The sequence below is a fragment of the Callorhinus ursinus genome, unplaced genomic scaffold (genome assembly GCF_003265705.2).
Source record: "Callorhinus ursinus isolate GAN/ISIS: 27379988/994484 unplaced genomic scaffold, GSC_fseal_2.0 scaffold1, whole genome shotgun sequence".
Classification (NCBI taxonomy): domain Eukaryota; kingdom Metazoa; phylum Chordata; class Mammalia; order Carnivora; family Otariidae; genus Callorhinus; species Callorhinus ursinus.
In genome coordinates, this window is record NW_027397063.1 from 74,036,866 (window position 1) to 74,062,374 (window position 25,509).

Here is a 25,509-nt window from a genome sequence, read left to right on the forward strand (position 1 = left end):
TTCCAACCCTAACTCAGGGATGGGACATAGGAGAAATCAGTGGGGTGGGGGTGGGGTTGGCGGGGCAAGGGGGTGCAGTACCAGGCCAGGTGGTGTTCTGGCCAGCCAAGGTCTGGAAAGCTAATGCTGCCCACTGCCCTGCTGTTTACCCAGAGCCTTGCAGGGGTATTTGGAGCCCTGTTAACTGAGAGACTCCTGAGAACTGTTACCAGGGTTCAAATGCAAACACCCTCAGAGTGCACTATTTAGAGCTTCCCCAGTATGCTCTATTATTTCATGTCCCATTTTCCCCTATGCTTTCCTCTCTGCCTGGAATGCCCCTCCCACCCCTCACCCCTTTTGCACTCATGCTTTAAGATGACTCATATATCTTCACCCTGTGAAGTCTCCCCACTGCCCCAGCCCCCACCTCCATCCCCGATAAAACTGGGAGGCTTTCTTCTTTTGGTTTCCTGACCCTCCATTGATTTTTCCCGACCTCCATTAATGTACTTATCACACATTTTGCTGTCTTGAAGGCGTGTCTGTGATTTATTCAGAGTGCCCAGCCCTGACTTTGTACATAAGTATATCTTTAGCAAATTATTTGGTGAGGAAATGAATCAATAAAGGAATGAATCTAAATTTCACAGACTCTTGGCCAAGCTGCCAAGAAGTAGATCAGCAGCTCCAAAGAAATAGCCTCTTTGGCTTCCCTTTGCTATATACAGAGCAAAGGTTTCTTGACATAGTCACAACAATGCTGAGCAAAAAAAGGCCTGATTGATGTTGAAGACAAAAATCCACATCCTGAACATCTGGGACTATGAAACTCCCACAATGCATTTTGCTAAAGTTAGGGAGAGGACCCTGGACTTCAAGGTCATTGGTATGCCTTCCAGGGCAGATTGATTGGCTGGTTTGCTCTGGACCTGGTCCTTTGCTAAGAAGGATGTTTAGGTCCCTTGGGGAATTAGGTCCCTTCTGAGGAGATACTGCTGAGCTCTTAGATACTGGTGATGAGGAGCCACTGTGTCCAGCACCCAATCGGTTGAATGGGGGAATGGGACTTGTGCAAGAGGTCCATTCCCATGGACACACCGTAAAAGCTGAAGTACCACAGCTAGCTGTTCAGAGTCCTTAGCCCCTTTTGGCAATGCTGATGGGTACACAAAGGATTTTCACTTTGTTTTCAAGAATCTGGCAGGGTAGATCTTTCTCACTTTCCAACCTGAACCCCAAATGCAGAAAACATCTGGCAGAGAATCACTTTATGGGTATCAAAGGAGAAAGTAGATACTATAAACTATATAATGTGTAGCATGTAATCTCCCTTGCGTTTTGGGTTCACTGTGAATCTGCTTGAAGTTCCCAAACCCTCCACCCCTTCCTCTGTACCCACCTGTCTCCCATCCCCCAGAGCTGAGGTTTCAGCTCTGTTTCTTTGATGAGTAGGCTGTTGAAGCTTAACTTGCTTGCTCTCTCTCTCTATTTGTGGTAGATCTGAGCTCTAAGAAATAGACAAAAAAGGATCATTTGAGCTCAGTGAGAGAGGTTTACTGGGAAGGGGCAATCTAATTTATTGTCACCATGGTGAATAACACCGGTTAAAATTTGAGTGAAGACTCTTAAGTTTTTTACATGGATTCCTTCATTTAATCTTCACATTAAACTAAGAGGTAAGTCCTGTTATAATTTTCCCCATCCTACTGAATAAGGAAAAAAATAAAATTTTTGGAATGTTCACAATGATTTGACAACTCAAACTAGGTTACACGGGAACAAAAAGGTATTTTTTAAATTGGTATTAAAAAAGTCTTAGCAAAGCTTTGTTCTCCCAAATAGGAGGTTAACCGCTCTCTTTATAACATTTCTTTTTTCAAAATTTTTTAAATTAAATTCAATTTAGCTAACATATACTGTATTATTAGTTCAGAGGTAGAATTTAGTGATTCATCAGTTGCATATAACAGTGCTCATTACATCAAGTGCCCTCCTTGATGCCTGTCACCCAATTAACCCATCCCCCGCCCCCCATCTCCCCTCCAGCAACCCGAAGTTTGTTTCCTAGAGCTTAGTGTCTCTTATGTTTTACCTCCCGATTTTCATCTTATTTTATTTTTCCTTCCCTTCCCCTATGTTCATGTTTTATTTCTTAAATTCCACATGAGTGAAAGCATATGGTATTTGTCTTTTTCTGACTGACTTATTTCGCTCAGCATAATACCCTCTAGTTCCATCCATGCCATTGCAAATGGCAAGATTTCATTGTTTTTGATGGCTGAGTAGTATTCCATCGTGTATATATACCACATCTTCTTTATCCATTCATCTGTCAGTGGACATCTGGGCTCTTTCCACAGTTTGGCTATTGTGGACATTTGCTGCTATAAACATTGGGATGCAGGTGCCCTTCGGGTCACTATGTTTATATCCTTTGGATAAATACCTAGTAGTACAATTGCTGGCTCGTAGGGTAGCTCTATTTTCAACTTTTTGAGGAACCTCAATACTGTTTTCCAGAGTGGCTACACCAGCTTGCATTCCCACCAACAGCGTAAGAGGGTTCCCCTTTCTCCACATCCTCTCCAACACTTGTTGTTTCCTGATGTTAATTTTAGCCTTTCTGACCAGTGTGAGATGGTATCTCATTGTGGTTTTGATTTGTATTTCCCTGATGAGAAGTGATGTTGAGCAAAAGTGCTCATGTGTCTGTTGGCCATTTGGATGTCTTCTTTGGAGAAATGTCTGTTCATGTCTTCTGTCCATTTCTTGACTGGATTTTTTGTTATTTTGGGTGTTGGGTTTGATAAGTTTTTTATAGATTTTAGATACTAGCTCCTTATCTGATATGTCATTTGCAAATATCTTCTTCCAGTCTGTAGATTGCCTTGTAGTTTTGTTGACTGTTTCCTTTGCTGTGCAGAAGTTTTTATCTTGATGAAGTCCCAGGAGTTTATTTTTGCTTTTGTTTTAACCAAGTGATTTGTTCTGCAACTTGGTTTTTCATTGATGGTGAGGACCAGGAGTTGACAAGCTGTGGCCCCCAGACCAAATTCAGGCTGCCACCAAAAAATGTACAGTCTTCAGCCTAAGAATGACTTTTACCTTTTTAAATGGCTGGTAGGGGGTGGAGGAAATTGTGTGGAGCCTGGAAATCATATGAAATTCAAATTTCAGTGTCCATAAATGAAGCTTTCTGGAAGGTGGCCACACTCTCTTGTGTATGTGTTGGTCTATGGCTGCTTCTGTGCTACAATGACAGAATTGAGTGTCAGCTACACAGAGCCATGAAGCCTAAAATATTTACCATCTGGCTCTTCACATAAACAAGATTGCCAACCCCCTTTATAGAATAAACTTCAGACCTACTACCATTCAAATTATGACAAATTCTGAACTCCTGAGTCGAAAAAGAAATTTGTTCTAGTTTAAATAAAAGACAATTTCAGAGTGCCTGGCTGGCTCAGTCCGTGGAGTGTGTGACTCTTGATCTTGGGGTTGTGAGTTCAAGCCCCACATTGGGTGTAGAGATTACTTAAAAAGAAAAAGACATTTTTATTTCTATTCTCCTATTTCCATTTCTATTCCAAAACTCTACAGAAAAAGTGGGCACAATTGTCTAGATAAGACTCATTTGGTATCAGTAGCATAAATTATATAAAATTTGGAATCTCAAGGAAACTAAACATCTGTCTGTGCTTTTGTTTACTTGAGTTCACCTAACAAATGCTTTTCCTTTATCCTAACCATGGACATAAGCTCAGGCCCAGGAAACATTTGGCTAATAGAAGGAAACCTGGATACGAGCTCCGGACTCTGTCCTGTTATGTCATTAAGGTGAACTCACAGCAGGGCACCTGGGTGACTCAGTCGGTTAAGTGTCTGCCTTCGGCTCCGGTCATGATCCCAGTGTCCTGGGATGGAGCCCCGAGTTGGGCTCCCTGCTCAATGGGGAGCCCGCTTCTCCCTCTCCCTCTGCCACTCCCCCTGTTCATTCTCTCCCCCTCTCTCTCTCAAATAAATAAATTTTTAAAATCTTTAAAAAGGTGAACTCACAGTGAATGTGAGCACTCTGCCATCTGCTTTGGAAGGACTCACTTTTGGCATTACCCTAGACAGTACTAGTTCTTGGGAAGTAGGAATGGCCCTTCCTATCAGGGCTGGCTTCATGAGCATGTGACTTGTGCAGTCAGCGAGGCCCATGCTTGGTTTAAGCTTTGCTGTCACCTCTTGAAATTCTTCAATGATTTTTGAACAAGAAATTCTACATTTGGGGGACGCCTGGGTGGCTCAGTCGGTTAAACATCTGCCTTCGGCTCAGGTCATGATGTCAGAGTCCTGGGATCGAGTCCCGCATCGGGCTCCTTGCTCAGCAGGGAGACTGCTTCTCCCTCTCCCGCTCCCCCTGCTTGTGTTCCCGCTCACTCTCTCTCTCTGGCAAATAAATAAATAAAATCTTTAAAAAAAGAAAAGAAATCCTACATTTGGGTTTTATATCAGGCCCCACAAATTGTGTAGCGGGTTCTGTTTCCAATAGATGGTTAAATACAGACAACTGCATTTCAGGAAATGTGAAAGAAAGTTCTTGCACAACGAATTTTTTGTCCATACCCACATATCCCATGGAGGTAAATGTAGGGCAGGATCCTGTAGACCAGATTTTGCTTTGTGTCACCTACAAACAATGTGAATTAGAGGTAGATGCCTAACTCCTCTGAGCCTCTTTGTTCTCAGCCGCAAAATGGGGTGATAATATTTATTCTGTCTCAGGGGGCTGTTCTGAGGATCAAAGGAGGCAATGTAGGTGACAGCATGCACTTAGTAAACTGTGAAGCCTTTGTAGAAATACAAAGCCTTTCCTTATGTGAGGATAGATCAAGGAGATGCCACAGGAAGGGGAAGATTCCAGGAGGTACCCTATGGAGCTCAGAGCTGACCTTATCACTGTTCTCCTGCTGTTCCTTAAAGCAATCTCACACTGCAACCCATGCAATTTCAAAAAACCAAGTCATGCTCATGTCACTGTCCTGCTTAAATCCCATCAGTGGATCCTTTCTGCTCTTAGGATAGGGCAGGGGTCTTGCATCAGTGACCTGGGGCCCTGAAGTCTAGGTCTCCTATATGCTAAAAAGGACCCCAAATAAAGAATAACCTGAATAAATGGTTTGTGAAAACAACCGAAGAAGGGCCTGGGTCACAGATGTTCTCTCTAAATCAAATGGATGGTCCAAGCATATTGTTCACCTTGCCTTTGAGACCCAAGAAGGAAGGAGCCAGGTCTTATTCCTCATCTAGGACCTAGAGCAATGCCTGGTCTAGACTGGACATAAGAGAAGTTAAATGCTAGACGTGGAAACAAGAAGCTTGGGGTCATATCTTCCCCTGCCACCTATTAGGGCTGGGACCTTGGGCAAGTCAGTGAGCCTCTAATTCTTCTCCAAGTTGCTGTGAGGATTACGTACGGCATGGCAAAGAAGTGTCTGCTCCAGTGCCTGGCATGAGGTAAGGAGCCAGTATGTGGTAGGTGCTATTCAACAAATTATAGGATCTAGAGTTGAGTGTGTCAGTAGCAGTTACCTTACTAAAGCAGTTTGTATTTTTAGAACCCTTATATTGTGTAGGGAATCATCATTTTACCTATAAATAATACACAAATGTACTTGAATATAGTCAAGATTATTATTGTTAAATTTCTTTACGGCTAGACCTGGAACTTCTAAAGGTAATTCAATTTCAGATTCTGATTTTTGTTGCTCTATCATTTTTTTGCACCTCTTACTTGTGGTTAGTTTTCTAATGAATGTTTATAAATAATAACTAAGTCACCTACTTTTAAAAACCCCAAAATCTCCTTTTTCAACTTACCCTTCTATATCTCAATTCAATTCCCTTTAATATTTCACACCCTTAGTCTCTCAGGAGGTTATAGGGCTGTTTTGTAATGGTTTGTTTTGTTTTTCCAAAAGGGCAATCCCTGAATAAAATGGGGAACACTGCATAATATTTCTGAACACACCTCCTAGGGTCCACTTCTAGAGAACACCCAGTGATCTCAGAGTAAATCATTTTTTTCCAGAATCCCTTATGGTGGCCCCATCTAACCATTTTGGAGACATGAACCCTTTAATCTATTTAAAGCAATTGATACCCTCCCCAGGAAAATGCATGAAAAATTTTGCATGCACTGTTTTTCCCAGAGAGTTTATGAGCCCCATGAAGTCCACCCATGGTAGCCTTAAAGATGAGTGGTCTCGGGCGCCTGGGTGGCTCAGTTGGTTAAGCGACTGCCTTCGGCTCAGGTCATGACCCTGGAGTCCCGGGATCGAGTCCCACATCGGGCTTCCTGCTCAGCGGGGAGTCTGCTTCTCCCTCTGACCCTCTTCCCTCTCATGCTCTCTATCTCTCATTCTCTCTCTCTCAAATAAATAAAAAAAAAAAATTTTTAAAAAAAAAAAAAAAAAGATGAGTGGTCTCAGGGTGCCTGGGTGGCTCAGTTAGCTAAGAACTGACTCTTGGTTTCAACTCAGGCTGATCTCAGGGTTATGAGACCGAGCTTAGCTTGGAGTCTGCTTGGGACTCTCTCTCCCTCTGCCCCTCCCCTCTGCTCTCTCTCTCTAAAATAAATAAATAAATCTTTAAATGCTGAAGTTCTTCCTTTTTTTTTTTTTTTAAAGATTTTATTTATTCATTTGAGACACAGAGATACAGAGAGAGAGAGAGCATGAGCAGGGAGAGAGGCAGAGGGAGAAGGAGAAGCAGGCTCCCTGCCAAGCCAGGAGCCCGATGTGGGGCTTGATCTGACCTGGGATCATGACCTGAGCCGAAGGCAGACGCTCAACCATCTGAGCCGCCCAGGCGCCTGAAGTTCTTTCTTTAAAAAAAAAGATGAGTGGTCTTGGTTTTAATCTCTACCCTAAGATATTCATTACTAGTAAAAGTTTAATGTATACCCCTCCAACCTCTCCACCTTCCAGATGTATATGCATTTTAACAGGAAGAAACTTGGCCTAACTGAAGAGACTTTGGACTGGTGGAATGTGATTTTTAAGCTCTAGCAACAAGTATGCAGGAGAAAAATTTGGGACCAAGAGCAAGCCATTACTTATTATTTATTTATTGTGTGGTATATTTACTTTTTTGAAGTTTTCAGACACAATTATGGTTCCATACCAACACACCCCCAAAGCCCCATATCAAGGATTGAATAGCTAGAATCCTGCCTAAACAAAGTTTGTAAACCAGAATCATAAATGTAAAAAAAGATTGCCCAAAGGTTAACACGCTGCTGTTTTACAGGATGAAAACTCGTATTATATCAATGAAGTGAGAGCCTATTTGACAGTCTCAAATCCAGGTAAGTCGTTAGAGAAGGCCATTCCACCAGCAATGACTCTGTACCTCGGGTTAGCTCATTTTTCAGCCCACTGAATTTGCTAATCTTTGATGCTGCTTTGGAGAAACAGACTGAGAGAGGAACCAGGAAAATGCACTCTATCTTTGTATGCTTCCGTTTGCTCATCTGCTCATGAAGGAGGCGGACTACATTATGTCAGAGATCATTATCAGCAACTCTAGAGAGTTTTGTGACTTTGGGACAGATTTGCTAGTGATGGTGCAGTCTCTTCTGAGCTCCTGGAATCATGCATTCATTCTACAAAAATGTGGATAGTGCCAGCTATGTGCCAAGCCCTGTAAGAGGCAGTAGAAATCCATATTATCCAAACATATGGTCCCTGCTGTCATGGAGCTTACATTCTAGAAGTGGGGAGAGGACCACAGACAGGCACATTAAATTATAATAGACAGTTAAGTAGTGTTAAGTTCAATGAGCAAACACAAGCAGGTTTGGGGGTCGGGGAGGACTGGAAAGATATTTTTAGGTAGGGCCTTTGGGAAGCCCTGAGGAGAGGAAGGCCTCTCTGAAGAGGTGAAGTTTGAGCAGAGAGATAGCCCCATTTGGGGGCATCTGGGTCTGGGGATGCTTTTTTCAGGTGGCAGGAACAACAGATATACAAGTCCTTAGAAGCGAACATGCGCGTGTGTTCGGGGAGCGGCTAGTGCCACGTGTGCCCGAGAGAGTGAGCAGAGTAGCAGATGAGGTTTGAAGGGCATCCAGGCCAGAGCATGTAGGGCTTCTGGGTAAGGCAAGGTGAGGACTTTGGATTTGAGTTTAAAGTATGAAAGGATGCCATTGGAGGGTTTGGTGTAGGGAAATGGTATATCAAATTTACATTGATAAAGATTCAGTTTGGTTGCTGTATAGAGAATGGTCCACAGTGGGGCTAGTTGAGAGAACTCCTGTTAAGGTTTCCATCTAGGAAAGTAATGCTCCCAGTCAAGTTGGGGGAATTTCTCAGAGGGCTCAAATGTTTCTCTGGAAAGCCCAGCCTTTGATAATAAACCATTGCCAGGCACCTTCTCTGTGCCAGGTACTGTACGAAGAATTTTCATGTCTGTTTTCTCCTTCTTAAAATTCTCTTTTGACTGGCTTAAGCTTATCTTATTAAGGAGCCTATACTAAAGAAACTTGCCAAGAAATGAAAACGTGGAGAAATGTCTATTTAAAATACAAGATATATTTTATTGATATTGTTCAAGAGGATGCTGCCCATGATTATTGGTTAAAAGTAAGTAAGATGTCATAGTTGACAACTTATTTTCATATATAGTACCTCACTTAGACAAGTGTACTCATAGAGGCTGGGGAATAAAATATTGTGAATGCTAACATAAATTAGCTAATGTTATCACAAGACATGGCCTAAATTTTAGCCAGGAGTAGGGTAGTAATGTCTCAAGAGGAGGGGAAGGGAAGGTCAGACCAGCTAAGTTAGAGGCTGAGAAAGGGGATAAGACAATTCTAGGTCCTAAAAATCCAGGCTCAGCAGTAGCAGTAGGAGCTATAGGAATCACAATGATGATAATTTGCACGTCAGTGGTGGCGGGGGCGGCATTAGTAACAGTAGTTAGTTGTAATTACAGTGGTAATGACTGTTGTAATGTTAGCGGGAGTGATTGTAGTAGGCCACCCTGGGATATAACACATGATATAGTGGTGTAGATGGATAATTCAATGCATCACGTAGGACATTTGCACGTACATATGCAAGAGTCTACAGTAAATAGTACAGGGATGGGTGGGAAACACAATAGTGTATTGGTTAAGATAGCAGGCTCTAGAGTCAGACTGCTTGAGTCCCAATACCACTTACTAGCTGTAGGCTCTTAGGCAGATGTTTTGAATTCTCTGACTCTCCATTTTCTTGTCTGTAAAATGGAAACAGCAGAACAGATCTCAAAAGATTGTATGAGAATTAAACAGGACAGGGGTGCCTGGGTGGCTCAGTTAGTTAAGGGTCTGCCTTCAGCTCAGGTCATGATCGCCGGGTCCTGGATTGGAGTCCCACACCCGGCTCCCTGCTCAGCGGGGAGTCCGCTTCTCCCTCTGACCCTCCCCCTTCTTGTGCTCTCTCTCTCTCTCTCTCCGATAAATAAATAAAATTTAAAAAAAAAGAATTAAACAGGACAGTGCCTACAGAGTACTTGCTTGCTTCCTGGCACATAGCAAGCAGACACTTAATGTGGGAGGGAGGCTACCTTAGATACAAGCAAACACACCCACAGAGACAGGAAAGGAGGGAGACTTTCAAGCTCCCTCATTAAGAGCCCATGGGTATTCCTTTCAGGCACAACTTTGGTGAATTCATGAAGGTCCATAGTCTGGTCCTCAATCGCAGGAGCTGTCAGCACTCCCTTATATATTGTCTGTCTCTTCAAGGAGACATTTAAACCAAAGTCATGAAACTGATGTATAAAATCAAAATGTAAACATGTACATTTATTGTGCAACTATTTCTTACAGTAACTGCCAAGGGGACTAGACAGTTGGGTCCTCTGGCCAGTGAACTTTCTCCCATTCAAAAAGCCAAGGTATAATCAGAAAGGTGTGGGGTGAATGTAGAATTAGAGCAAATGGAGTTAATTATATGATTAAAAGGTTTACCCCATCTGCCTTGAAGCATATGCTTCCTTGAAAAGGGTGTACCTGTCATAAAATAGCACCAGTCCTTGAGCAGGTCTTTCACTCCCCAACAGCACTCTGGTGGACAGAGATGGGCCTCTCCCTTCTCTGTGTCCCTATGGATGGATGTAACAACCCCTCCTAATGATGGGATCAGCCTGTCCTTTTGCTATATTAATACAGTCTGGTAACATGCAGATGTTCCACTTGGTGACTGCGTATGTCTATTCTGATCCAATAAGGGTTCATGTGACTGTCACAGAGAGCAATCTTACTTCTCTTATTTCTGAGGTTTTTGTGGGCACGTCTCTGTAGTCCCCAAGCACTGACAATAGTACCCACCAACTCTGCCCCCAATGACTCAAGACAACTGAAGAAAAAGTTCCTAAAAGTTCTCACTTCAAAGTTATCACATTCTAATTTATGTAAGTTTGCCCCCATATACTACATAATACCAGAAAAAAGTCCCTAAAGAGCACCAGAGTGGGTCTTCATGAAGAGAAGGCAGAACCCCCTGAAAGCCACATCTCAATGAAGGCCATTTAACTGCACATGGGCCACCCAGTAACAGTTGATACTCAGTGGATATATGCCAAGTGTCTATATTTCATCCTTGTGTTTTCAGAGAAAATTTACCAAGGAATGAAAAGTTCTGTGGTGATGTTTGAGACTGTGGTTGGGCATTCCTTCAAATGTGTGAGTGAACAGAGCATCCAGCTGTCAACCCACCTTCAACTGAAAACAATGAATGTCCAATATCAAGCCTTTGATTTCGAAGATGACCACTTTGGAAATGGTAAGTCAAGTCTTCATCATGTCACAAACAAAAACTTCAGAGACCCAAGGGTAGTTTCAAGTTGTTTTTTGTGTGTGCAGCTGTCAAAAGGGACAAGAATCACATGAGCTTCCTACAACAGTATGGTTCCACAAAGTTTTTAGGGCCAAGTTTCTCTGGCCAACTTTCCCTCCTGCCATTCCTTTGAGTCAATACCAACCTCAAAATCGGACACTAACTCGTTCATGTCCACGACTCTCCCACAGTAGGATACATTCTCCTGGTATGTAATTCTGACTCCTCAGGAATATTTGGAGACTTTAAAGATCCTAAATAGTAGTCATATCTAAAATTCAAGATTTCAGAATAGATTTTTTCCCACGTGCAGAGGGAAAAAAGAAAGTTGCAATAATTCAAGACAGAAATGTACTCTGTTGGGCCCCCTCTTCTCGATTATGAGCTCAATTCCCCTGGCTAGAGCTTCTTTGTAGTTGGTGTTAGTTTCTATGCAACTTCTGCTTTGAGTTCTAACCACTGCAGAGGGAAGCAGGTCCTAGGCAGAAGGCCAGGGACAGACCAGGGTGACTTTCTGAAAAAGCCCTTTTTTCCCTTCTGGGAAAATGGGTTATAAAGATTCCTAGATATGTCCAGGAATTGAATTTCAGTTTCTAAAACATTCTTCTCATAATAACTAAGAACATTATGTATATCTCTCAATTTTCATAAATAGATTTAGCTAGAAGTTTAGCTGTAAATTAAATTTCTGTAATGTGAATCCAACTTCTCTTTGAGTTCCATTATAAAGTCGAAGATGTGCCTACAAAAACCTTCTGATATACTTGCTGGGAAGCATTGAGCAGAGGAAGGATTAAAGTGTTGCTGGCCCGGATCCCCTGATTTCTGTAGATTTTGTCTGAGTCTTCAAATCTCTGCCTCCGTTTTGGACCTTTACCACAGTGCTAAGACAAAAATACTAAAATTTCTTAGTAGGTGTGGCACCCACTTTGTCATCTGGTCTCAAAACTTCCAATTTGGGGAAACTTAAAAATTCATGATGAAGGTTTGAAAAGCATCTGTAATTCATCATGTGATCTAAAAAAATAAGGTATACACTTGCTCTTCCTCCCCCTCTGAACCTCTGTGAAACAGGAAGTGAGCAGGTGGGAAACCTTGTAGTGGCAGAGGTGAGAAATAAAACCTTTCAGCAACATACACTGGCCTCTCTTAGCAGTGCCCATAGGGACATGTAGAAAATTTATCTTTTCATTTTTTCCCTGCCCTTCCTCCCCTTTTCATATAATTATCAAACTTCCACATTCTCAACCCATTTCAAGGAGCTAAAATCCCAGAGCCTGTAAAATGTTTCTCCAGTACCTGGAGCCCCAGGCTGTCTAGCAGCAACCTTTAAGAAGCAGAGTCTGGCTAGAAAACTTTGGCCATGCAATTTGACACAGGTCTCTGTTGCCAGAGTTGGGAAAACATGGCCCCAGAACTTCCACGGGCTTACGGTTCTGATCCTGACTCTCTAGACCAAACCGATGTTTCCCAAAGTTGGATCTGCCTCCCAGCTACAACAGAATCATCTGGGCCCCACCTCCAATGCACTGAATCGTAATTTCCTGGGTGTGGGGACAGGGTATCTGCAATTTAAGATAGCCCTTAAGTGATCACAAGCACTGCACGCTTCAGATCATCGCATTGACCTTCCCTCGTTTTCACCTACCCGTGTGTCTGAGGCAGCAGGTGTGAAGCCCAGCAGCTCCACTCCACCTCTCGCTGGGTTTCCTTCTCTGCGCGGCTGAGGCAGGCAGGCAGAATCAATTCCCAGCCTTGCGGCCAGCTTGTAACACCTGTTACTCTGACTTCAATTGCAGCGGATGAATGCTTCACTGACAGAAACAGGAGAGAAAACCCTGTGGCCGTGGGCCTGAGTATCGCAATACTGCTTGTCGTTTTGCTAACAGCATGTCTGGTGGCCAACAAGAGGCCCAGTACAGGATATGAACGCATGTAAAGCCCCACCTTCTTCAAAATGTGCTAGGTTAAGGCCTTGGGAATTCTGGCTTCATATTCAGCCTGAAGTAAAGGGATCAATTTTTCTAGTTGCCTATCCCACCCTCCTAATCCGATTAGCAAACCTGGCTTTCTACCGAGGGGCCAACGGAAGGCTACGAAAAGGTAGCCCCCACGGCACTTTCTCCTGTTGCACAGGGAGACTGTGCCGTATGGGCTTGAATTCCACTCTCCACACCTGATAATACAGGGCTGGCTTCGAGAATTAGGGACAAGAGGCGGGGACATGAGGAAGGTGCTTGGGGGAAGGAGAAAGCAAACACCTAAAGGGAGAATTGTAAGAAAGACATTTTCAAACTGCACTGATTTTTCTTACACATTTTTAAGAGTCTCAGTATCCAGTTTTTAAAAAAATTTTAGTTTTAAAAAAACAATCCATTTCGAAATAGAATCTAAAGTGATTTTAAACTCTCGGATTTTGCCCAATTCCTGATTTACTTGAATTACAGAATGGTGTTAATAGACTATTATTTTTAAAAAGACATTATATGCTATTATAATGCATTACTAGTAAAAAAAACTAGATAACTTCCCAACATTTCATTTTTTAAAATGTAAAGCACACACCAAAGATCTTGGCAAACAAAAGAGGCTCCATAAATGTTAGTTCTCCAATTTCTTCACCTTCATTTGTTCTCTGTCTCCTTAACATTTTTTTTCTGCTTTGTCTCTGTTTTTCTTTGATCCTTAGTCTATCCTTGTAAATTCGCTAATTTGGGCCATTGTGGGGAGGGGATGAAGGCAAAGCATCAAAACAATCAGGAATCGCAAACAGAACAGGTAGATCTACCCCAGATTATTACCACTTTCCTCTTAAGCAAACATTACAAAAAAATCATAAACCAGGAGATTCCTGATTGGGAAAGAGTGACATGTGGAGGAAAAATACTATCAAATATGGCTTGGGATGTTATTCATGCTTTTCTATTACATTGTTTAAAGAGGAGAATTGAGACACCTGGATGGCTCAGTCTGTTGAGCCCGTGACTCTAGATCTCACCTCAGATCTTGACCTCAGGGTCCTGAGTTCAAGCCCGGCCTTGGGCTCCTCACTGGGTGCAGAGCCTACATTAAAAAAAAAGTAGGAGAATTGAGGTTTTTATTTCGGAGGAAAGGGAGGGTAATGGGCTTCTGGGTGTTTTTAATTGCTTTTACTAACAGAAGTGTTCTTGTTTTTCTGTATTTGCCAGAGGTGCCATTCATTGTTTTTTGGTGGTTTTTTTTGTTTTTGTTTTTGTTTTTAACAGGAAGTTTATGAAACTTGGCAACAGCTCTATAACCACTGCTTATCTAGGGCATGTTCTGGCTCTCCCTGGAAAGATTTTAGCTCTCTCCACTTTCTCAGAAGTGAGAGGGTGGGGAGGGCACACAGCAGCTTCAAGAGAGCTTCAAGAACCCCTAAGATGTTTGGAGTGTCAGGACATTCCTGTTTGCCCCGTACAACAAGAGATTTTGACGATAATCTAGGCTGTGAGGACCCGATGTTCCCCAGAGGGACTCAGGTTTGCCAGCGAGGGTTTGCTTTGGAGAGATGCCCTCTCTCCCCATCTCCAGCAGGCCCTCCAGCAGGTCCCTCCAGCAGGTCCCTCCAGCAGGCATCCACAAATACCCCGCTCCCCCTCCCGTTTCCAGCTCCGCCTCAAGTGTACTCAAGAGCTTCTATACGGCAGAGCATGAGTTGTTTATTCACCCTGCCACTGACCAGCCTGTAGAATGGACTAAAGAAAGGTTACTCTTCTAGTGTGGGGGAATTTCCATGGGAAAAGACGTGGAGTTAAAAATCAAGAAGAGGGGGATAAGGCAGTTCACATAAGTTCAATTTTCCTTTCTACCATCTTCGGTGAGTTCTTTGGAGTGACAGCTGCTGCTTAGAGTCCTGTTATCTACCCCCACCCCCTACCGCCCCATCCCCCACCCATCCCCGCCGCCAATTATCTTTTAAATTACCGTGAATTAACATTCTAGTAAGCAAAAAGAGCAAAGGTTTCATTTGGAAAACTAGTACCTAAAGCCCGACTGCGTTCCTGCCCCGCAGTTCTGCCCACCTACTGCAATGACTTCCGGGGAGGGTCCCGGATTGCGACTACCACTAGCTGCTGGTCGGGAAGTAGCCTCCTCCGCCCCTGGGTTCCTCTGGTGCTGCCTCCGAGTCCTAGTCTCACGGCTGCAGTTCCAGGGGTCCCAGGCTTACTGCAGAGTGCTGCAGGTCGCTTTCCGGGGCCACCTCTCCCTCCCCGCCCCGGGCAGCCCTTCGGGGGGCCTCAGCGGCGGGCAGTGCTTGCCCCTTGCCTTTAGTGCACCTGCTGCTTGCCCGTCCAGCGGGTTTCAACTCCATTTTTCTCTTCTGCCGAGGGTAGAGCATCCTGAATTCACCCCTCTCTCTACAACCCACCCAGAGATAATAGAAACCTTCACGAACGCCCACCTGGAGATAACCTATCCATTGTTAATTTTGATGTATTTCCCTGGCATGAATATTGTTTTACAAAACTGGAGCATACAGAGTACACAATTTGGAATCCTTTGTTACCTGTGCATCATAAGCATTTCTCCATGCTATTAAAGGTGCAAAGTGTCATTATTACCGCTGCTATGAATACGCTATCAACATTATATAATAATTTACTTAATTATTGTGTTGTTGAGAGTTTTTATTGTTTTTAGGTTTTCACAAATATGTTGTGATTAAAGAATTACATATGAATTACAAAACAGACAAGACATTGATTAACAAATGTGTATAAATGTGTGCCTGAATTTTGGTTTTGCCTCATAAACTGTTAAAATGGTTATAATTTATTCTGCAGTACTGATTCTTAATTTTTAACTGATCTCAGACATGGTGGGAAGAAAGGCCCTAATTTACCCAAATGCTATTAAAGGAAACAGAATGTCATGGATGAGATGCTCAAGAACGAGCAAGATGAGGGCTGTGCCTGGCTGGTTCAGTCCGTGGAGCGTGCAACTCTTGATCTTGGGTTTGTAAGTTCGAGGCCTACATTGGGTGTAGAGATTACTTAAAAATAAAAAGTCTTAAAAAAAGAAGAATAGGCAAGATGAAAATAAGCTCTATGACCACTATGCAAAATTACTGCAGCAAAATAACATAAGAATAATATTAGAGCAAAATATGGCTCCAGAGTTTTAGTTTTGCAAGATGAAAAATGTTCTGGAAATGGATAGTGGTGATGGTTGCACAAAAATGTGAATGTACTTAATGTCACTGAAGTATACACTTAAAAATAGTTAAAATGGTAAATTTTATGTTATGTTACCTTTTACCTCAATTAAAAGAGGGAGAGTTAGAAAGGAATATAGTTGACAAAATACAAAGAAAACATAACTTAAGGAACAGAGAGAAATCCCTGCCAACTGGTCTTTGCTGAGAATCAATAAGAGTGTGAATTCCATATAACCAGAGCTCATGGATGAAATGTTATAATGAAAGAGTAAGGTGAATGGGAGTGAACTGATGGACACTTCATTTGTTTTCAGTGTTTTGCTATTACAAATGATGCTGTTGTGAGTAACCATGCACATAAATCATTTCATATACAAGAAGGTGTAACTGTATGATAGATTTATAGACCCATAGTTGTTTAATGCTGTAATGAAAGAGTGAGGTGAATGGGAGTGAACTCCTGCAAGTGAACAAATTGAGTATCAAAGCAACACCCAATAATATATAGAAATAGTAAGAGGCAGAATTGATAGAGCTGAAAGGTGAATTATCTTCATGGAGAGAATAACTGAAATAAGCAGTTAATGCAGATAAAAATTAAGATTATGACATTATAGGGCAGCTGTTAGGTATGGAAGATATTCAGATCAGCTAACGTAAGGATAATTGGCGCCTCTGACGTAGAGAGTTCAAAAACAGAAGGAAGATAAATTTGATGGTTTCAGAGATTTTCCTTAAGATGAATAACTGAAGTTGCACATTGAAAGAGCATAGTGTGTACCAGGAAAAAAACTGACACAGAAAGTTTAGCATTAAGACACATCCAAACTGAGCTATAGAACTTTAAAGATAAAGAACTCTTTGGACATATGAATTCTCCCTCCCCTCTCAAAAGAGCAAATCACCTATAAAGGGGAAAGTTAAAGTTGGTCTCAGATTTCTTTACAATAACATCTAAAGCCAGCAAATAATAGACCAATATCTCTAAAGTCCTAAGGGATAGAAAATGTGACCCCAAAATATTATTTATTAAGGTAATAGGCAGATAACCTCAAACATGAAATAATTCAAAGGATACAACACCCCCCAATGAGCTCTTCTTCAAGATAGTGCTTGACCGTGAAATTGGGTAAGATCAGAGAGAAGCCACATTATAAACAAGGATATAAACAAATCTTTCTCAGGAATAGAGAAGCCACATTTAAAAAAGGCATTTTATCTATTTAAATAGTTAAATATAAAAAGCATTAAACAACTATGGGTCTATAAATCTATCATACAGTTACACCTTCTTGTATATGAAATGATATATGTGCATGGTTACTCACAACAGTATCGTTTGTAATAGCAAAAGACTGAAAACAAATGCAGTGTCCATCAGTCTGGGACAGATACATCCCACAACAGGATACAGTTATAAGTAAGATTGAAAACATACATATTTATGTATGTATAGGAAAGTTACCCAAAATATATTACTGGGGCACCTGGGTGGCTCAGTCGGTTAAGCACCAGACTCTTGGTTTCAGCCCTGGTCATGATCTAAGTGTGGTGATTGAGCCTGGCCTCTGACTCCACCCTCAGCTCAGAGTCTGTTCAAGATTCTCTCTCCCTCTCCCTCCCCCTCCCCCTCTACCCCTCCCTCCACTTGCACTCTCTCTAAAATTAATAATATCTTCAAAATGTATTGTTAAATGAAAAAAAAGCATAATGTACAATGATAGTGAGAAAAGGAGGGAAAAATATTTTTTCATTTTGCTTATATCTGAAACATTGGAAATACATATAAAAAGCCAAATGGTTATGACAGGGGCGCCTGAGATGGGACAAGGGTGAAAGTAGAACTTCCCAATGTACAGCACTTTGTAGTATTTTGACTTTGAATTGTGAATGTGTTATGTGTTTGAAACAATATTTTTTAATCATAGGAATGACAGTTAAATAGAATTGAAATAATGTAAAACCAAACAATGATTAAAAAAATAACTTATCTATTCAAAATTTGAGTTGGGAAGAAGAGAGATAGAAGGGAAACTACTCGTGCTCATCTTTCAAAACACTATCAACAGATAATGTCTAAATTGGAAACACAGAAGATAGAAAACACAGAATGTCTGTCATTTACTTCATAACCCTCTTAATGCATTTCATAATCCTTTAGTGTGTATTTATAATCTCTTTTTTGAACCTTAAGGGGATCTTTTATGAAACAATACTTCTTGTGACAAAGATACATTTATTTGAAGTTTGGTAGCTGTCCCAGTTTTGTTTTAGCTTTTTTTCTTCTATGAAATCAAGTTAAATGAAAATCAGCAATTTTGGTAAAATAGCACTTGCATGATCCTGTATTAATACAAGTACTTGTATTTATTTTTCTACCCATCTGTCCTTGTAGTTGTAAAGAAAGATGCCTGAAGTTATATTGGTTCATGTTTTAGCAAGGATAATTTCTGGGTGGGTGGTTTTCAGGTGATTGGTTTTGTAAGGAGCCCAGGGGAGGGTGGCCCAAAAGGTACCACAATGGCATATTGATTATTTTGAATTGAAGCGTCTTGGGAAACAAGGACATTCATAGATCCTCCTCTGTCACCCTGAAAGCAGGAAATAAATCTCCCATATGAAAGCTACCCTCCCTGTACTAAGAAGTAAAAAGACATCCTTATCACCCGAGAAAGGATCTTTAAAACCAAGAAAGCTATAGAAACAAACCCTGTTACTTTTTACTGATCTGCCATATCAACACAAATTCCACTTAGAATTCTTATTAATTAAAACTCCCGACATCTGTTTTCTTTATCCTGTCAATTCCTCACAAATGTGTTATCTCTTTTGTCTAAAATGTATCAAAACTGCCTGCCTTGGTCATTTCTTTGGGTGTCAATTTCATTATTGGCCCTCTGTGCACACATAATAAAACTTAGGTTTTTTTCTCCTATTAATCAGTAATTCTTAAACCAGTTGGAGGAATCTTGGAGGAAAGAAGAAATTTCTTCCTCTCCTACAGTTTTTACTTTTTTGTGAGCTTTCGTAAATCATCTTAATTATCTATAACGAGAAAATACCATTTTAAAAAAAATGGAATAATGTTTCTTTACGCATACACGTGAGCACGCATATGTACAGAGGAAGCAAATGCCTTCAAGGTTTGCAGTGATTCATTCAAGTGGAAGGACTGCGGTGATTAGATAATTATTTTCTTTGTGTACTTTTTTCTACATTTTAAAAACATTTAAGCAATGTGACATTAAATAGTATAAAACTTTACAGAGAGTAAAAGTTGCTCTCTATGCCCACCCCACCCCTTGCCCAGCATCTTGCCTCTTTTCCCTTCAGGCTCACACGCACATTTGTTTGGGTTCATGCAAACCTCCGCAGATCTTAGCGAACCTCTCTGTCAGCACACTGAGATCTACCACCTTCTTTGAAGTGTCTACTTTATATTCTACTGTATGGATATGCCATTTAAAATCCTGGATGGATATCAAGGTTGTCCACTTCGTTCTCATAAAATGAGATTATTGTAACATTTCTTTGTGTAATTACATGAATATGTCGTTAGTGTAAGTTCCTGGTGGAATTACTTTAGGGTATGTGTTTCACATTTTGTTTTAATATTTTTGTATTTTTTTCAAATCATTTTAATCAAATTAACTTCTTAATTTGTCAATATTCTTTTTTATCCAAGAAATACACATTTATTAATATGTATCTGTAACAGGGGCGCCTGGGTGCCTCAGTCAGTTAAGGGTCCAACTCTTGATTTCAGCTCAGGTCATGAACTCAGGGTCGTGGGATTGAGCCCTGTGTGGGGCTCTGTGTTCAGCGGGAAGTCTGCTTGAGATTCTCTCTCTCTCTGCCCTGCCCCCACCTCATATGTGCGTGCTCTTTCTCTCTCTTAAGTAAATAAATCTTTAAAAACTATATATGTAACAAAATTGTATACTCCAAAAGGGCTTATCATGAAAAGCAACATTTCCCTCTCCTTCCTCTAAGAGACAAAGTACTTTTAACTAATTTTAATAATTTCTTATGGTAACTATCTCAAAAATTCTTTTTAAAAATGTTAAAAAGCTTTCTTATCTCTTAATATATTAGCTTTAAACTACTTATTACGGCAGATAAGGATTTCATTCTTACACCATTCCTTTTATGGTTATATCACTGTTTTTTGCTAAATTAATAAGGTATATAGTATTATAATTATGAAAATATTGTCCACTGCCATGTCAAATAGTGTAGGACAAGCACAGTTCCTGTCTTGTACAGATTTGTTGTTTCCTGGAGTCTCTACCATTCCCTTTCCCCTGGTCCTTCCTGGTTCTTTTTTCTCTGACCTCAGATGAAAATTGATCCTTGGTTCATTTTGATATTGGTTTATGCAAGGATCTCATGGATATATTCTCTTATTTATCCTTTTTCTTTTTCTTATAAAATGTTATTCAAATATTTGAAATTTTGATTAAAAATTTTCTTTGCATATGGTTTAAAACTAAGATGATATGAAGTTTTACCTTACAAATCCTTGCCCTCACCTTGCCACCCATAGGCAATTACTTTTATTGGTTTATCATGCATTCTTATCCTTCCAGGTTTTCTTTAAGTAAATGCAAGCAAATATATCTTCATTTCTTCTTTATTTACACAAAACATTGTAGTACTATATTCATTTTTCTTTGCATTGCTTTTTCCCCCTTGACATATACTGGAGATTTTTCTTTTTTTCTTTTTTATTCGAATTGATGCACAGTGTTACAGTAGTTTCAGGTGTACATCATAGTGATTCACCATCTCCTATGCTATGCTGTGCTCACTGCAGGGATAGCTCCCATCTGTCACCAGACAATGCTATTATAATATCATAGACTATTCCCTGTGCTGTGCCTTTCATCCCTGTGACTTATTCATTCCGTACCTAGAAACCTGTATCTCCCACTCCTCTTCACCTCTTTGTGCCCAGCCCCCCAGCCCCCTTCCCTCTGGCAACCATCAGTTTGTTCTCCTTATTTATAGGTCTGATTCTGCTTTTTATTTGTTTATTCATTTGTTTTTTTTTTTAGATTCCACATATGAATGGAAATCATATGGTATTTGTCTTTCTCAGTCTGACTTATTTCACTTAGCATTAATACCCTCTAGGTCCATCCATGTTCCTGCAAACGGCAAGATCTCATCCTTTTTATGGCTGCATAATATTCCATCATGTGTGTATAGTGCATCTTCTTTATCCATTCATCTATTGGCCCTTATCTATCCTTGAATAAGATATAGATACAGTTCTCTACTTATTTGTGTTCAATCACATTCCCTCGTTTCCTCAGGGCTCTCCATCTTTCTCCAACTGAGACTGATTATATTTTAAATGAACTGAATAAGCACTCTAATGAAATAAAAAGTTTTGACAAATTTATAAACTTTCATTCTTAAGCTCTCATGAATATTTAGGTCTGTTTTCTAATATTTTTAGCTCATTAAAAGCACGTTAAGTGTAGCAAAAATGTTTTACATTTTTTAAAACATGGATAAACATCACATGTTTTCAAGAGATCATGTGTAATCTAACAACAGTCTCTTATGTAAACACGGTCTACTTTGCAGAGAGCACACCTGGAAGAAAACGGGTCTAACAATTATTAAATATCTAATAATTGCCGAGAAGATAAGTTTATCTTATTTAATCCTTCAACAGTTTTACATATTATTTGCTTACTTTATGAATGAGGAAATTGCAAGATTCAAGAACTCATCCCAGTTCACACAGTCAGTGGTGGGATTAAAAGGCAAGGTGCATTGTGTGTCAAGTATACTCCAACTTAAAGAGACCAGTCATATCCTTCCCACTCTAGTCTGCTTTCTGGTCTGTCCTCACCAAACGTTACCCGCTATATTGTATTTTCTCTCTCTCTCTCTCTCTCTCTTAGTGGACGAGTGTTCATCTGACTACACAATTGTGCTTCCTGTGATTGGGGCCATTGTGCTTGGTCTCTGCGCTGTGGGTTTGATTGTCTATGGACTCCGCCTAAGACACGAATCATCTGGATACCAGAGAATCTAATTGGTGCCCTGGGGAAAAGAAAACAATGGGGTTTAGAGAATTCTTTCATCAGTTCCAGGATGTTGGGACGTCCCTTAGAATTAGTCCTTTCAACGACGTAAACCACCATCTTTCACAAAACCCAAGTCATTTCTGATTGAAGTTCAAGCAGCAAATCAATTTCTGCATATTTTTTGTTCATTTTATGAAAGGCCTAGTGAGCTGTTTCAGAGTGAATTCCTGTTTCACAGAGAAAATTTCCTTCAAAATATTTTAACCATTCTAAGTCAACATTTGAGATATGTTAAATTAACATAATGTATGCAAAGTGGTATATGCTTCCAAACTATAAACTAAAATGTCATTTGTAATTAATGCTACCTGTGTACATTGGGGATGTTATTTTATCCTTCATCTTTCCCATTAAAAAAATGCCTCAGCTTTGTCTATAAAATGGACTCCTAGCGCTTTTATTTTCCATGTTTTCTATGATATACATATGTCTGATGACCTACTTGCCTCTTCTTCCACTTTAATTAAAAAAAAAAATCATCAAAAAACCCACCATATCACAGGTTGTCTAGGTTTGATGTGACACCAACAAGAGGAACAAATCAACTTATACTCTTGATGACTCCTGCAGAATCACTAGAGACTAAGAATTCAATGGCTATGGACAACAGAATTCACTAATCAGCAAGAAACAATAGCCCTTAATTTTTGTACGCATCTATGCCAGACACTAGGCTAAGTTTAGATCCATCCCATATAATTCTCACAACTTATAGATGAGTAAAGTCAGACTTGAGGAAATTAATCACCTCCATGTCAACCAGCTCACAAGTGGCAGAGCCAGAATTTGACTGCCAGTTGGTCTGATGGCAAGATCTCTGGCCTTTTCACAGCACGGGTGCACTAAGTGCTGCCTGAAGCCTCACACCAGCACAAGCTCCTTTTTCACAGAGAAATGAATTTCTCCAGAATTATGAGCGATTAGGAGACACGAAAGGAGGACTTGGTGGGTAGTGAAAGAGCTGATCTTTCATAAAGTTCTCTAGCTCCTTGAAGGAGACTGAGGGGCTCTATAAAACAAGGGTTTTTCATTTGTATGGGATTGTGCGGCTGTGGCTCTAAAGATGAAGGAATGGAGGAAACTTCTCAAGTCATTTTTTATTTCTTTGAAAAGAGAGACATCTTCCAACCTCCAACCAACTTTTCTTTCTTGAATGTAGATCCCCCCCTTGTGGTAACTTGCTTCTTCTGCACTGTTACAGCCACATTTTCTATTCTAATTCACTTTATTCTGTAGAGCAACCTGCCAAGAATTGTACTCCTGCTTGTTTTTACAACTAAAGGAAGGAGCTGAGTCTTCTAACAGAAAAGACCACATACCCCTAGCATTCTTTAGGAAAGGAATAATTCAGGTCACCCTAGAGGACATGTTGACTTTGCTGGCTTGTTCTCTTGTGAGTCAATAGGGTTAGCAAGGTCCTCAGTTTAGTCTTAATAGAGTATTGAATTGTAATAAAAGTTTTTGTAATAAAAAAACTTATTTTGGAGGGGAATTTATGTCATTCGTGTCTTATAATTTGATTTTTGTGCTATAAAAATTTTTGTTTACCAATGTAGTGGAGGTTGTTGCTTGAATCAATATGTTAAATCATCTTTCTATAGTTCATTTTGTTCTATTCTCTACTGCCACTTTATTACTAGCTAGGAAGACCTATTTGAGAGAATCTGAATTTTTGAGAAGGAAACCACATTAAAGTTATAAATTAAATCTCCCAACTCTTAGACCAGACTAACTGACTAGATTACTGGTTTACTTAAGTGCTGCCAGTTTATTCATCCATTTATTCATTCATTCAACCAACATCAATTAAGGACTTACTAAATGCCAGATACTCTGGTAGGGGCTCAGATAAATAAGAAGTCCTATATTCACTGTATTAGTCCTGTACAGCTATATAACAAGTTAACTGAAAACTTAGCAGCTTAAAACAACACACATTTATGATCTCACGCAGTTTCTGAGGGTCGGAGATCCTGGAGCAATTTGCTGGGTGTTTCTGGTTCAGGCTCTCTTACTAGGAGGCAGTTAAGCTGTTGGCAAGAGCTGTAGTCATCTGAAAGTGCAACTGGAGGTGAAGGATCTGCTTCCAAGTTCACATCATGTGGCATATCTATAGGAATGCTCACAACATGACAGCTGACTTTCCCCGGGTGAGTGATTCGAGAGAGACTGACCACCTACTCACAAAAGTTATATACCATCACTTGTGTTGAATTCTATTGGTCACACCAACCATCTCTGGTACAATGTGGGAATGAAGACCAGAAGAGGTGGAAATCAATGGGGGCCATCTTGGATGCTGGCTACTCCGGGTCCATTGTCAAGGTTGAATTACTGGTTTACTTTTTGCGGGCAATTCAGGTAAGTAAATTCCAGTATGTACACTAAGAAAAGTGGCTTAATAGGAAACTATACAAAAGGCAATAGGACGGGGCACTTTCTAGCCTGCTACCAACTCTGCCACAAGTATAGCACCTCCCCAGGAGAGCAGCCCCTCAGCCCCTCGTGCTAACAGTCTATTGACCAGCTGCTGCTCAGGCAGACTTGCCTTTTCACCAAGGCTGGTTGTTGGCTTATTGCTCTACAATGTTAACTGATAGCTTTGCCTCAAGGATTTGTTAACTCTTTGTCATAATATAATCCAAAGAGATCTGGACCACACAGATATCCCACCAGGATATCACACTGAACCATTACTTTGATGCCATTATGCTAATTAGACAGGACAAGCACAAAGCAATTATTATGTTGGAAGCCTTGCCAAGACACGTGTATTCCAGGAAGTAGGAGGCAAACCCGATGAAGATTAGGGACCCAGGGGATCAGAGGCATGCCAGATATCCCCTCCAAAATAAAATACAGATAGTTTGCATCTTGTAACCTTTCCACAAAGAAGAAGCCATAGAACCAGGTAGGCCTTTTTAGGGTCTAGAGGCAACATTCCACAGCTAGGAAAATTCCTCTGGCCCATTTACCGGGTGGTATAGAAAACTATCAGTTTTGGGTGGGGCCCGAGGGGGAGAGGGCCCTACAGCAACTCCAGGCTGTAATGCAATCAGCTCTGCTACTTGAGCTACACAGTCAGGCAAACCTCATGTTGGAGGTATCAGTGGTGGGTAAAGGTACAATATGGAATTTTTGGCAGACTCCAGTGGGAATTTCATAACACAGGCCCTGAGCATTCTGGAGGCCATGCCATTTGCTGCAGAGAAATAGATGCCCTTTAAGATACAGCTCGTGGCATGTTCCTGGGTCCCAGAACACTTGACTTCGGGACATTGTTACCACATATCCAGAATTGCCCATGTTGAGCTGAATTCTGTCAAATCCACTAAGTAATGAAGTCAGTTGTAAAATGGGTAACTAGGACAGA

The 25,509-nt window shown here is 40.7% G+C and overlaps 1 protein-coding gene across 6 annotated transcripts in view; it reads left to right on the forward strand.

Annotated features, from left to right (window-relative positions):
• Positions 1-22,517, forward strand: part of LAMP3 (lysosomal associated membrane protein 3) — a 35,515-nt gene extending 12,998 nt beyond the window's left edge. The window contains exons 4-7 of one of the 6 annotated variants that reach the window (XM_025878028.2): positions 7,279-7,336; positions 10,629-10,799; positions 12,653-12,788; positions 21,951-22,517. In XM_025878028.2, the coding sequence (XP_025733813.1) occupies positions 7,279-7,336; positions 10,629-10,799; positions 12,653-12,788; positions 21,951-21,969 (384 nt within the window). In that variant the 3' untranslated portion in view covers positions 21,970-22,517. The other 5 variants (XM_073896681.1, XM_025878020.2, XM_073896685.1 and 2 more) reach the window with 5 other exon arrangements.
• Positions 22,518-25,509: the final 2,992 nt, after the last annotated feature.